The 15000-nt window shown below is 35.1% G+C and overlaps 1 protein-coding gene across 1 annotated transcript in view; it reads right to left on the bottom strand.

The window, feature by feature from the left end:
* LOC113819082 (rootletin) overlaps positions 1-15000 on the bottom strand; it is a 203036-nt gene that overhangs the window by 18176 nt on the left and 169860 nt on the right. The window contains exons 12-30 of the mRNA XM_070144834.1: positions 14563-14671; positions 14196-14432; positions 13685-13873; positions 9781-9957; positions 9256-9486; positions 8876-9070; positions 8384-8578; positions 8067-8231; positions 7541-7733; positions 6928-7111; positions 6222-6421; positions 5801-5968; positions 5541-5665; positions 5201-5320; positions 4782-4897; positions 4533-4632; positions 4090-4279; positions 531-685; positions 186-362 (exon numbers count right to left, since the gene is read on the bottom strand). Of these exons, the coding sequence (XP_070000935.1) occupies positions 186-362; positions 531-685; positions 4090-4279; positions 4533-4632; positions 4782-4897; positions 5201-5320; positions 5541-5665; positions 5801-5968; positions 6222-6421; positions 6928-7111; positions 7541-7733; positions 8067-8231; positions 8384-8578; positions 8876-9070; positions 9256-9486; positions 9781-9957; positions 13685-13873; positions 14196-14432; positions 14563-14671 (3226 nt within the window). The remainder of the gene's footprint in view (positions 1-185; positions 363-530; positions 686-4089; positions 4280-4532; positions 4633-4781; positions 4898-5200; positions 5321-5540; positions 5666-5800; positions 5969-6221; positions 6422-6927; positions 7112-7540; positions 7734-8066; positions 8232-8383; positions 8579-8875; positions 9071-9255; positions 9487-9780; positions 9958-13684; positions 13874-14195; positions 14433-14562; positions 14672-15000) is intronic.

Genomic DNA, 15000 nt, shown 5'->3' with positions numbered 1-15000 from the left:
CCCTTGATGGTCTCAAACATTCATAAATGATATCTGCTTCCGTGATTTAGTAAATTATGATTAGTAAAATATACTGTCTTGATTGTTGGGAAGTGTTGGGAATGTGACACCTTTTTCTGACACAAAATCCATATTGTAAAAAAAAATCATATTCCTAAGCTCAATTCAAGTAAAGGTCCTCTCACCTGCTGGCTGGCATTTGACAAGGACTTATTAAGTTTGTCATCTGCATAGCGCTTCTTCTCCTCTAACTCTGAGAGGGTGCGAGTAACGTCTCTTAGTCTTGCCTCCGACTTGTGGTGAGACTCCTGAAGCTCGGAAAGCTGACGTTCAAGACTCGAAACACGAGCCATGGCGTCATCCTGTAAATTCAAAGAGTAGAGTCAAGATGGGAAATTCATTTTTCATCTTTCATCAAATCTAAACAAAACTTGAATCTAGCATACAACAATAAACTAAATTATGTGCTATCCTTTTCAAAAATTTGGATAATCAGAATTAACCAAGAGTATACCCTAAATTCCTCTCACCCTTTCCAGTTCTACTTGGTTCATCTGTGTCATGAGAGCTCGCAACTCATGGCGAACAGTCTCTGGGTCAATGTCAGCAATGTTGACCTTTTCAGATGATCCAAAAGCTTCAATGGATGCATGTAGATCACTCTGGCTACCAGACAGTTCGAAACCTGTAGGTGATGGTGGATTATTTAGGCGTAAACATAACATAATATCTTATATGTATATAATTTGGAATAAAACAATTAAAAATATACAAAAAGATGTATGGACATGTTTGGTTATCTTTATGTTTACATGTGTATCACATCGCACAAACACACACACACCACTATAAAAATTTGTGGAAACTACAGCAAAAATTACAAAGCTTTACAATTACTTTACAAAAATTTTCTACCAATACCCTCACACACATGTCAAAGCAACAGCATGTTATTTAGAGAGAGAGAGTGTGGGTGAAGAGTGTAATCAAAGTATGTATATATTTATAATAATAATGAATATGTACATCACCAAAGTCACTGTAATTCTTGTTTCTCTACTGTAATTATCTATAATATCTGAAAAAATCTAATTCCAAACTTGGTTTTCTCTTTGGCAGTCCTAAATTGATTACTGGAAATATATGTTAAGACAAAAAATAAAAAAAAATACATATATAATAAATAGATATGAACCAGTCAGACAGTACTAGACTTTCTTGTTAAACAGTGCATGGAGATAGTCAAAAATATGAAACATTTCAATATAAAGAGTAACTCATCCAGTTTTAATTTATTCCTTTGTAGAAAAAAGCTCATGGTTAATAGAGAGCTTATATTCTTATGAATCAAAGAACATTATACAGACAAAAAACTTTACATAATCTTTATTGAACAAATCAAAATCAAATCAAATGTGGAAAATGATAACAAAACCAAAAGAAGAAGAGCCACAAAAAAAGAGAAAAGAAAAAGATGTAAGGAGGAGACAAAACACAAAGCCACTATTTACACTCCTGTCACAAAAGGAGTGGGCTATCCTTAACTGACACAGAACAATTCACGTACACATCAATTAAGGATATAAGTTCATTACTGAGTATATTTAGATATAATATATTTCCTTAACTTAACAGCATTACTATAATACTGTGAACATTACTTTTTCAGCGGGAGCAAAAGCAGTATCAATTGTAAATTCTACAAAGCAAGCTCTTTCTTTAATTGTATACCTTTAAGATATAGTAATAGGAAATGTCCAAATATCTGTCAAGCGAAATGACTTGGAGGCAATTCTGACCACAAATTCAGAAAAAAGTTCTAAGTGATCTATTCATCATTAATAAACTGGCACTGAATAGACAGCTGAATGTATAAGCTTCAATGCCTTTTCATATTTGTCATATATTGATAAAAAATTGAATCAATATCAGTATGTCAACAACAGATCGTATATGTAAAATGCATCATCGAGGAATATAGATGATATGGATTTATCAGATTCTAGAAAATTGATTGTAAAATGTGATATGCACAAGCTGCAGTAAGGGAATAAAGACTTGATAAAAATCCAAAATTGAAAATTAACAAAAATATGAATGGAAAACAAAGTAACAACAGATTTTCTTCTTACCATGGTACTACCAAGTTGCTCAAGTAAAGTATCTAAAATGAAGCAGGAGAATAAAGAAAAAGCAAGAATGAAGAGGAACAGAAAAGAAAAAAAAAATCAGCTTTTATCTATGTACATTAAAATACACATAGCTGCTTCTATAGATAAAGACATACATTTTACCTGCTTTGCATATGGTGATTATGGACGCATTTCACACGGCTATTCAGGCCTCACCCAAGAGGAAGATATGAACCCATTCTATGAAAGTTTGGAATCCTTCACATTTCTTGATACCTCACTTAGCTTTACCTCTAAAGAACAGCAAAGTTCAGAGTTACATGTGAATGCAGGACAGGAAAAAAGCATTTACTGGTCTGCTTTAATACCAAATTATTTTGTCTTATGTTGTTCTAATTTGGATATTTATATGATTAATAATTCGGATATTTTTTCTAAAACTTCTGCCCTCCTATGTCCAGTGCACACACATAACTGAGAATGATAGTTGCTATATTTTTTTTCTTTCGTGGTTAAGAAAGGACTGACATGTAAGGACCCTCTTCTGTTTAAACAGGAGGTTTGAACTGAGGAGTAATCACTCGCTGGTTGGTCTTTCTTTATGCTATATTCTTCTTGGCTTGCAAAAGACCGAAATCATCTTCCTGTATGGAATACCCATCTTCTCCAGCTTCTTGTAATGGTTGACTTGAATGTATTAGGCAGATCTTCATTAATTCATTACAGTGTTTCTATATTTTCATTGTTCCTTTCTGTATCATGAGTGTGCTGCATATCAATGCTCAATACTGAAGCTACTAATCCTACAACTAAGGTTCATCCGAATTTATATTATATACCCTCATGTGAATTTTTATCAGTTTTCATGACATTATTCAAGAGCCTGAATCATCAAAAACTACATTAGTACTCTGAAATTGAGCAAACACTTAGCAGTTCCTACAGTTCACAAATCCTAATTTTAAATTTTGACAAAAGCCTTAAAAACTTTTGCAAGAAATATATTGAAATACATACTCCGTTTCAGCTGTCTTCCTAACTTTCAACAAATTTGTGTCTATTTTGCTGCAACTTCTATATGTATGATAACAATGAATTAAAATCAACATTATTTCCCTGTCAAATAGTAATACTTAAATATCTACAAAATATCAACTTTTGCTAAATCCTACTATGTCTAAAAGCCTGACAATACAACGAAGATGAGCCAGGTCAATATGATCTGAAAATACTATCTTTCGCACATGATAGGTTCCATTTCAAAGGGCATACCAATGTCAATCATCTCTGCCTCAACACATTTCTCATAGCACTCAAGGGGTTTCAGATGAGGCATCCACAAATCTCGATCAAATCTTCCATATTTCAACCAGCTCTTGTAGACCTTACTTGTGGAACAATGAGAAAGAGAACATGGAAGTGGCTCCATAGATATATGCTTATTGCCTCAGATGATGACTTCGCATATTGGTCCAGTGCAGAGGCAGGCTTTTCGCTGTTGAGAATGGGTTCACGGCTTGGCTTGGAGGAAGGTGAAGCCATGATGCTGGTGATCACATGAAATGTAACAGCATCAGGATGAACTTTGGAGGTTTCAATCTCTTTCATCACATTACTTTCCTGCTTCAGGTTAGATATCTCACTAATAAAAACTAGATGGTACCACAGTAGAAAAAATAAAATAAATAGAACTTAATAAAAGTAACACAATCAGAAGAGAGAGAAAGAGATAGATTTATGGTGAAAACTCACATTAATATATATATATATTTATATACACTTTTTAAATACAATTCTGGATATTAAAGCTGGAAGCATATCTGTAACTGTCTTATGACACATGCAAAGAAATACTTATTATCCCCTTGAGGTATGACCTAGCAAAAGACAATCTTATCACCGCGCACGTTCTGGCTCTCCTCGGCTACTGACTACCGCAAAAGCTTGCTATACCAACCAATCTTGGTGCCCTTCCTGCTCCTTAATGCAGGTGATGCTGGTGAGGTGTCCTGGTACATGCGGGTGACAGTTCGTAATGACGTGTACACATTTTGTAATTTCCTCTCGAGCTGGTCCCTGTTATTGTCGAGTGTGGTTAGTTGTTGTTCTAGGGCTTCAACATGTCCTTCCTCTCTCGATAATTTCACCTAGAGGATGAAAGAAAAGAAATACACTTAAAACAGGAGTATCAGTAGCCTTCAAGACAAGCTGATCAGTTTCATACACAAATCATTCTTGCTATAACCAACTCTTATGGAAATCTTACCTGAATATGAATATTGTTCTACCCAAGGTAAATATTAGTATTTTTCCATTTAAATGTATCTAGATTTCTCAGTTTACAATGCAGACAAAATTACAAACATAGGAAATATAGAGGTCATGTTTTGTCTTATTTACCTTGAGATCACTAATTTGTTGGTTGGCATTATTAAGGTAATTTTCAAGGTTCTTCTTCTCATCATTTAGCTTGCGCTCATTAGCACGAGACTCCTCAAGACTGAAAGAAAAATGTAAATACTTTTAGACCTCTGAAAGGAAATATCACCAATAGCAAAATAAATATTCTGGCACATATTACACTATTTCTCTTAAAAAGAAATGAAGACAAGAATAGAAAAGCACAGGAAAAATAGAAGGACAATTTACCTTGAGGCAAGTTCCTGTTCCTTGGCGGCATGATGATCCTCAAGCTCCGTCAGTCTGCGTTCAAGAAGAGCCAACTCTGTCTGCAGGTTGTCTCGGTCTCTCTCATACTCTGCCAGCTGCGCATATTTGGTAGTTGTAGCATAATGTTCCCCAAAATTGCTTTATATGATTCATTACTCATACAGTCAATACAGTGTCAATGGGCTGATATTAGTGAAACATTGAAATACTGTTTCAAAATATTTTCAAGCTGTATCAATTTTCAAAGAACAACCACACAACTGCCAATGGGCCTAATATGAATAAAATCTGTTTAGTACCTAAAGAGAGACTGTGCTGCACTTCAAAAGGCCATTCTTAGACTATAAAATCCTAGGGAATTTCTCTACTGGCAATGAAAGAAAGGTATCCACCCCTACCTTGGTCTTCAACTTGCTGACCTCCTTCCTACTTTCACTATGACGATCTTCCTCTTGCGTGAGGCGGAGACGGAGGTTTTCCAACTCCTGTGACTTGCCCATACCCTCGGTCTCCAACAGCTGAGAAAAGGGTATGCATTAGAATATTAAGCTCCTACAATATAACGGAACTTCAAATGTCTCAAACTATTTAATGTAAAGTTGGGATGCACTATATATTTTAGTTCTCTTGAAATTTCAATACTTTTTTTGTGCGTCCTTTCTCAAACAATGTGGTTGTAATAACAACAACAACAATAACAACAAAAAAGGAACTCTAAATACAAAAAACGCAACTAACCTGAAGCTTCTTCTTGAGGTCAGAAACCTCCCTGTTGGCATCCTGCTTGGTAGCGCTGAGTTCCCGAAGCTGTGTTGTCATGCGGGCTATTAAGTCTGCATGCTTGGCTTCAGAGACTTCTAGGGCTGAAAAGTGGAAACCAAAGCTGTTGATTTCTAATTCTTCTGACCAAAATCTGATTCCCAATACGAAACTGAAGATAGTTGAAGTTTAATATTGTGTATATTCATATGAAATTATTTCACAGTAGCCTAACTTACTGCTCAGCTTGCTGTCTTTATCATCTATGCGCTTCTGCAAATCTCTCTTCTCATTGTCTGATTTCTTGATGAAAGATTGCAGGTCACTTGAGTGCCGCTCTTCGCTTGTTCGCATTCCCTCGTTCAGTCTTGTTACCTCTTTCTTTAGTGTTACCCGGGTGTCTTCCGCTGATTTTCATAAGAGAAGAAAAATGTTAAAATTATCAGGAACTTTTAATCTCACATCTGATATATTCAGACTCTCAGTAACTAATTAATAAATAAACTAACAGATAACTAGAGTTTTAAGATTGCTTTGGCATCAATTTGGAAATTAAAGTTGGTATAGGCACAAAAATGATAGCAATAAACAACAGGAAAAGCCATAGCATCAACAGCAAAATTGAGTATCAAAGATACCAAAAGATCATAAGCCCTTTACCCTCTTTGAGTTTCTCTTCTGCATCCTCCAAATCCTGCTGAAGTCTACAAGCATCCTCTCGAGCCAGTCTTAAGTCTGTCTTGATAGAGGTGATTTCCACCTCATGATCTCTTCTGGATTCATCTAGACGGCTCTGGAGCTCTCGTATTCTGCGCTCATATGAGTCTTTCTCGTCTTTGAGCTGCTTTTCAAATTGCTGACTGATGAAGAAAAACACATGAGGTACATATGCCACATTCTAACCAATAAGCATTGCCATTTATGAAATGGGACACTACTCTATTTAATTATTTTAAACAATCCCATGCAAACAGTGCCCAAAAAATAAGAAAAGAGAAAATGCAAATGAAATGCAGGCAATTTCTCATTCAAAACACTGAAAGCTTTGTGCTTCAGACACAGCTGTACTGGAATACTTGATGCACTTTCGAAGCACACCACCTTCAGTATAGCAAAACAACAAAAGGCTTATGACTGAACAATTGCAAAAGTTAATATTCTAGAAATTTGCAATATGCTGCAAGAAACTTTGTTAGCATCAGCAAGACTCATTTTTCCAATTTCTTGAGCCTTATCTATGTACAGAGCAAATAGGGTGAAGTTCTTTATAAAACAATATAAACATGATTTTCATCACCATCCCAGTATACTCCAGGAAAATATATAACGAGGGAAAAAGAAAAAGAAGTGAATGCCTCCCACAAACCTGGATGAGTGTAATTCCTCCTTGAGCCTAACAATCTGGGTGTGCAGGGCCCCTTCACTTGCTCGGCCTGCTTCAGCCTTGGTGGAACCCTCGCGACGAAGTTGCTCTAGTTGGTTTTCATAGCTTGACAGATCTCGTTGCAGGACAGCGACCTTTTCTTCTAAGCTGGAGATTTCTTGTTTAGCTACAAAGATGTATAAATACATACTTCTGAGTAATCCAATAATACAAGCATCAAATATCAGTATTCATCCAGTCAAACTAAAAAGCCATTATTTCAAATGAAATCAGCATCTTTATAAGAACCAAACAGGATTATCCAGTACACAAAATCATTATTTCACGAATTAGTATTGTGGGTTGCATTAAAAAGTCCTCCATGACTAATGGAAACTGGCTGTAACTATAAAATGCATACATTCTCTGTGATTCAAGAACACATACATGTTGCACCCAGATAAGATCAATAACAAACCCTTGATTGTAAATTCTCAGCCTAAGAGTTACTGAATTTTGTTACAAATATAAAGTGTATGAGTGGTTGGCACTTCAATAAAGTTTTACAAATTGCAGAAGATCCGATAACATAGGATGCCTATACATGCAGACCCACCTATCATCATTGACCTATGCTTCTCTTCCTCAAAGCGGAGAGTTGAATCGTCTCTCTCCCGCTGAAGTTTCTCGGTAAATCGCTTCAGGTTTGATATCTCTTGGTCCTTCTTGAGTTCGAGCTCATCTCTCTCCATCTTCATAGAGTGGATGGTCGAGTTCAGTTTGTCTTCCAACTCTGACTGTAGATTGTTCTGGAAATATTAAGATAGGATTAAATAAATTTTTCCGCGGACCAACAATGTTTAGAAATCAACATTTAAATTTAATGCTTGAAATTTGACCAAGCATCTAGTGAACTAACAGTGAATGGCAAAGGAATACTTTGGCTTAGCCCCATGACTGATCAAAGTTATCAATGTGTCCATGGGATTCATATAAGGCTTAAAAGCATTTCTTTAATATGTTTTGAACTTATAAATAGACTTTTTATACAGTGGCAACTATTTGTTATCCCCCCCCCAAAAAAAAAAAAATTGTGATGGAAAAATTAGAGAGTTTAAATCATTCTACATATGCCTTTGTACCTTCTCTTTGCGTAAGCAGTCGATGGTCTCCTCATGCTGGTCCTTCATATGCATGATGGACTTCTTGTGTTCAGTTTCCTTTTCATCTAAACGACGTTCTAAGGCAGTGCGAGCTTCTCGTAACTTAGACAATTCGCCCTCAAGCTCACGCTGGAGTTTGTTCATCTGCAAATATGAAAATGAACATCAGTACCTTTAGATATATATAAATACATGTATCTATATATGTACGCAAATATCAATTTATCGACATACACACACACACATACATAATTTGGAAATGAAACACTGATTTCACAACCCAATCATTCTTTTACCTGAGTACTGAGACGCTCTTTGTCTGTCGTCAACTGCTGATTCTCTTTCTCTAGCTGTGTTCGCCGAGCCTCGTTGTTTGACCACTTCTTCTCTAAGGAAGTGGCAAAGCTCTCAAGACTCTGCTTTTCTGCCTTTAGAGTAGCTAAAGATTCACGCAAAGCTGCCAGTTCCTTCTCTGCTCCTGTAAGCTTTACCTGTTAAAAAACAAAAAATCATATGATGATGTGCATATTTTTCCGTATCAATACCAAATCAAAGAACTGAAAAATAATAACCTGGGTACAATAACAGTAATCTACCGAAATATCAAATATGGTATATTTCATGCTAGAACAAAAACTCAAAATCAATCAAGTCCAAATAAGAGTATTGCTTACAATATATATATAAAAAAAGAACTTAAAAGCTCTTTATAACTGGAGTTCATGTAAACATCTAAAACAGGTATAAAAGACTACATATCCCTATAATAAATTCTACTAGACACTTGCCTCCATTTCTGCATTCTCCTTGGTCAATCCTTCCTTATCTGAATTGAGACGTTCAATAAGTTTGACTTTCTCTGCTAATGTATTTGTAACAGTGGTGAGTTCACTCTCCAGATTTGTTTTAACTCTTTCTAAGGATGTCAGCTGTCCGTGTAGCTCATTTCGTTCAGATATGATGTCATTCAATTCTAATTCAATCTGTAATAAATAGAAGAAAAAAGATAAGTGAGCTGTTTTCTATTTGTTTTTCTTTTCAAATCAGAACACACTTTTCAGAACTATATAAGTTTTAAAAGACCAGGAAAAGGAACTGCAATCAACAGTGCACATAAGGACAAAAATGATTAAAAAATGCATCTAAATTAGAAGCCCAAATGACTCACTTTCTCCTTGTCCACATTAAGAAGATTGATCTTTTCATTGAGAGTGGTTATGGTAGTCTCATGACTGGATCGTTCCTCCTCCAGAGCCTCCAGATCATCTTTGAGTCGCTCCACTTCTGCCCGCAGTTCTGCTCGCTCTGTGCCTAATGCTGCTCTTTCAGTCTCCAAGGAAGTGATCTTAGATACCAGCTGGGACTTGTCTTGGCCTAAGTTGATATTGTAAGACTCGACCTTTCATGGAAAGAAAACAGTTGTTATTCATCATACTGTTATCTATAAAACACTTATTCTCAATCCTATAGCTTTTGCATGGAAGAGCTGTTGTTTTTCATTAAGAAGTGCCTCATTCTACTCAAGTATAAAGATAATTCTAAATAATTTTTCAAATAGAAACATAAGAAAAAAGAGCAGAACAAAGTTAAAGAAAAGAAAAGAAAAGAAAAGAAAAGAAAAAAAAAAAAAAACAGAGATACAAATTGTACCTTCATTAAAAATTTTGTTACTGGATGCCTTAGCACAACATACCTTCTCCAAGGCATCCCTTAGGTCAGTCTCCTGACGTAAGGAATGTGCCAGCTTAGCCTCAAGGTCAGCCCGCTGCCGCTCCATGGCTCGAATCTGGTCCTTCAGGTCATCTCTTTCCTGGTCTAATCGTTCTTCAGCAGCTCGGACCTTCCCCAAGGTTTCAGATAGAATAGTTACCTGTAAAAAAGATTAACACTTTGATACATGGAAATGAATAACTTCCATTTGTAAATAAAAATTCTGGGGTGAATGCCAAGCCATACCCTAAATCTTTAATTAATATTTCATACTAGAAACAACAGGAAACCATGTCACATATCAAAAACCAGTGTTTCATAGAGATTATAGAATGTTACTACTAATACGTAAAAACATGTTAAGACTATACTTAAAATCTTTTCACAAAAATCTAGAATGAGTAAAATTTGAAGTTAATACATATGTACAAATTTCAAGCAACTGGTAAAATGACCTCTAAAACACACATGTATATATTTAAGAGTTATGTACATATACAATTAAAGGTTTATGTCTATATCTAACTTCCTGAAGCTACATTAAAAACACTTTCCTTACTGCATCACCACTTTCTGAAACACATCTACTTCAAACACCAATAAATTTACAAAATAAAGGAGTTGAACTAAAATTGTCAGACAATGCTGGTCAATCTCGCAATACTATACAATGGACAGTTGATTATTATTCAATATCTCAATTGTTCCTTCCCCTTCTAATGCACTTGCCCTTATATGATCAGTGCTATTAATGTTGAATATCATTATCTATATTTCCTGATTACCTGTCTATTCAATTTCAATAAAACACCAATGGATATGAGATAACAGAATATGATATAGAATTCCTGTGAGATATCTGCTTTTCCGCTGAACCCCTTTCTCCACTGCTTGTCTTTCAATATAACACACACATGCATTCACACATTCACTGAAAGAACGATCTGCATTTGTTTTATGGGAAGTAGCAGCATCACTTTAATACTTCAAAGAGAAACATAATTTTGTAGCTACAACTACATTAAAGTTATCTATACAATGTATGTAACAGGTTACATCAGATGACTGACTCTAAAAAATGAAAGAAGATAACACCATACTTAGCCAAAATACAACATGAATGTACCATAAAAAAACAAACAAAAAAAACATTGAACTCTCAGGAAGAATATATTTCAGGATTTGATGACAACACTGACCAACTAAGAATAAGTGCTCTTAAAAGGGGGTAGTGTATGAAAATTAATCATCACAAACATGAAATTGACTGTGAAAGACAATCAGTCTTGATAGAGTACCTCTTTTTTTACCTACTACATCACTACACAGTGAGCTTTTTATTTGTATTTGCAGTCACACAATAAACAGATGTCAAAAGAATTTTTTGCTGTCATAGGACTGCAAAATAGAAGGTAAAACATATTTAAGAGTAAGATTAAACTCAGGACTGCTCTGGTTGTAAGACCACCTAATGTCACAGTGTCCTAGCACAGTTTTTAATGATATATTTACATTAGAAGTTCTCTTGTGAAGTGAAATTTACTTCATATACAACATTGTATTATTGATTACATGCATATTAACTTTGGAAGGTCTTTCATCTGTGGTGTATAACAATCTGTAAATAAAGTTGTCTGGTTTTAAATGCAAAGCAAGACATGGTTATAGAAGACGTCCACATGGTGCACAAAACAGAGGCAGGTTAAGTAATTTACAGCAGAGCCGTCACTTTGCAGAAACACATAGAATGTTCAAAGGATATTCAAAGGAAATCATAATCCACAATCACTAATGTTATCATGACAGCATTTTGGGGATTTGACTGAATCCAACAGAATATCAGAGAATCTAATATCCTTCCCAAAAATGCACCATTACAGGAGACTGGTAAACATGAGATAAATCATCGCACATTATCATGCACATTATACTTAACCCATCAGTCATGGGTCCATATATTGTCCAGTGTAGTTTTTTCAAATTTTGTTGTAGACATAAGGTTCTACTTGTTCTCTGCCACCATGCAGTCAATTAGCAGGCCCTGTATGACCGCACCTGATTTTCCCTTTCCTTGAATTTTTATGATTGACTTTTTTAATGCTATTAACACTGATACTGTCATCATTATCATTGAAATTTTAATGTTACAGAAATATCTATTTTTTCATAAAAAAAAGAAAGTAAAAGGCAAACAGGTCATGCGGGTAAAATTAACAACTGACTACATGTAAATACGCACTTGTGGAACCATGAGTAAATGTAATTGACAAACTAAAATTACAATGGACATAGCATGTATGTTATGCCATCTGTAACCAATGCAGTATATATTTTTCCTTTGAATAACTTTGACTGCTTAACAATTTGCACATTGAAAGGACAACATACCATGGGCAGTAAAATATCACTTTTATATTCAGAAATGGATGAACAGGGATAAACTAAAAACTAACACACACAATCAGCACATATATTTATAAAATAATTTTTAGAGCTCACAGTCCAACAAGAATTTATTCTATTCTTAGGCATGAAAAGTCATGTAACTGCCAGCCATCTTCACATTAACTGCCAATAAGTCATTATAAAAAAAGACATTTATAACCTCTTTTGCTTACTGTCCATCAATATAAAGCAGACACAACAGTTTTAGCGATGACTAAAGAGAAATTCCATATCTCACTTTCATTCTTACTGCTTTTCTGATCTCTAGACAAAAACTACTATTATAAAAGTGCTTTACCTTAGAGCTTTCCTTCGTCGAAGTACAGAAGGAACATTTAAGATGTTCAATTAAGGGCAGATTGACCAAAGGGTTAATACAACAGTGAAGTTAGATGAAAAGTTCAAAACTACGGAGCAAAAAGACTTTGTGGACAACTATTACAATGCTTGTAGTCCTACTGTCCAAGTCTGTGATCTAGATAAAACACATGTGATGCATATTGTCCCCCAAAAATTATGATCATAGGAGATACTGCTAGACAAAAGATGAACTGAATGAACAAGATGAAGAAAAACCTGTAGTAAAACCCATGGTGACTGATGCCCACACAGCACTATCAAAAAGAAACTAAAAAGGGTTAAAGGAAATGTTTGGTGTCTTTGTCCTACAAAGGCTTTCCTTAAAAAAAAAGTTAACATATATATACTGATACATTTCTATCAAATACCATATTTACATAATATCAAACTTTGGAAAATACTGGTGAAGTTGAATGGTTTACATTCATGGATTTTTTTCTTTTTAGTTTTTTACCAATAAAGCATCTACTTGAAATTAAAATACAAGAGCCTGCGAGCATAAGCCAGCCTTCACACTCTCATACTGAGCCTAGCTTCCAAATACTATGTTTTACTAGCAGCATTATGCAAGTCCTTCCTATACTTCATTGAGCAAACACATACAAAAAAAGGTCAATTCTCATCTGGTATAAGTGACAACAAAACACAAAAAAGGTACTTATCAAAAGAGAAAGTTTAATAAATCCATTTGGACATGATTTGATTAGATGACTGTATCAAATTGGCAGTTTTTTTATCTGATTGCCATATATCTTTAATTTTTGTTTATATCTTTAACATTATCACAAAGACACACTCGAACACACAGAAACAACTCCACAATAAGAAAAACATAGATAAATAAAATATACAGATACATAAAACATGAATCAATGCCATAATCACATTTAAATCAATCATTCACAATCAAATTTCAGGATGTTCCTATAACTTTAAACCCATCAAATGCCCTCACTATTTCATTCCAAAGTAAAATAAAATTCGCTGCTACACAATCATGAATGCCTAAACCCAAATATCATCTGAACCAACGTCCTCATCTATCAGCCTCTATCAAATGGATAGGGGATGGAACACTGTACCTGTTGTTGAACACTGGCCAGCTCAGAGTTGAGGACAGTGATGGTATGAACATGCTTCTGCACTTCCTCTTTTTCCTTCCCAAGCTTACTGTTGAGGTAAGCTCGTTCTTCACCCAAAGCCGCTTTCTCCTTTTCCAGTTCGGCAACCTGCTTGCTTCTGCGTTCTGTTTCTTCTTCAGCATTTTGCAACTATTGAAGAGAGTTCAAATTAGCAGACAGTATCACAGGTTTTCACTGGAACTTAAGTTTACACTGATTGGGATTAACATATTACATATTCAAATATTCAAACATTCTAATAAATGTAGATCTTTGATCTAATATGAGCATGTAGCCATACAAAATTTTGTAAAACTTCTGGTATCCAATAAAAGATTTCTAGAGAAACTTAAAAGTACCTGTAAATTACAGTTCTTTTAATCTAACCAACAACAAATTCCTGATATTGGTAATCACAATGAAGCAATGCACGACTGAATTGTTACATCCATAAAAGCAACAAGGCACCAACCTGGGCTTTGAGAGTCTGCTTAGCTTTCTCAAGGGAACTCTTCTCTGCCACGGCTGCATCCAAGTCTTCTGTGAGTCGTTCCTTCTCCCTTCCAATCTCTTCTTTCTGTCTATGCACTGACTCCAGCTCGTCACGGAGTTCTGCAATGGTGGCCTCAAGGGTCCGTTGAGAATCTTCAGTCGCCTCATACTGCTTCTTCAAGGATGCAAGCTGATCCTTGGTGGAAGTTAGCTTCAGCTGTAAGAATTAATAATGAGAAATAAAACCCATATATTACTGCTAGAGGTTTTGCAAAAGGGGGTACAAAATAATGATTAAAATTATCTTAACCATGTATCAATTGGTTTCTGAAACAAAGGTACTGTACCTGTAACTCGTGGATTTGTACATGTCTATTTGAGAGGGCTGTTCGTACAGCAGAAACAGTGCTCTGGGGTAGGTCTGGCGCTACGCCTTGTTCTGAGTCACGCACAATTCTGCAAATTGAAATTATGAAACAAATGGCTCATAAAAAAGGTGATGTATTACATAAATTTGTTCCCTTGCAATCTATGACTGCAATAAACCATATGTAAATTGAGGGACACTTGCCACCTACATATATATACATAATAAAATACAAATAAAAATCAAAATAGATGTTTGCAAAAAACAAAACATTTATCAGACATATACCTCTTCTTATCTCTTCATGCTCATATAGTCAAGAAATGAGAGAGAGAACGAGAGTATATGTACATGTTTATTGCAAATATCGTAAGTAACTCTTCTGCTATACTACATTTTTATGTTCAATCAAATATAG

Source organism: Penaeus vannamei, chromosome 32, assembly GCF_042767895.1.
Source record: "Penaeus vannamei isolate JL-2024 chromosome 32, ASM4276789v1, whole genome shotgun sequence".
Lineage (NCBI taxonomy): Eukaryota > Metazoa > Arthropoda > Malacostraca > Decapoda > Penaeidae > Penaeus > Penaeus vannamei.
The sequence above is the reverse complement of the archived record's forward strand: the minus strand, read 5'-3'. Positions and strand labels throughout refer to the sequence as shown.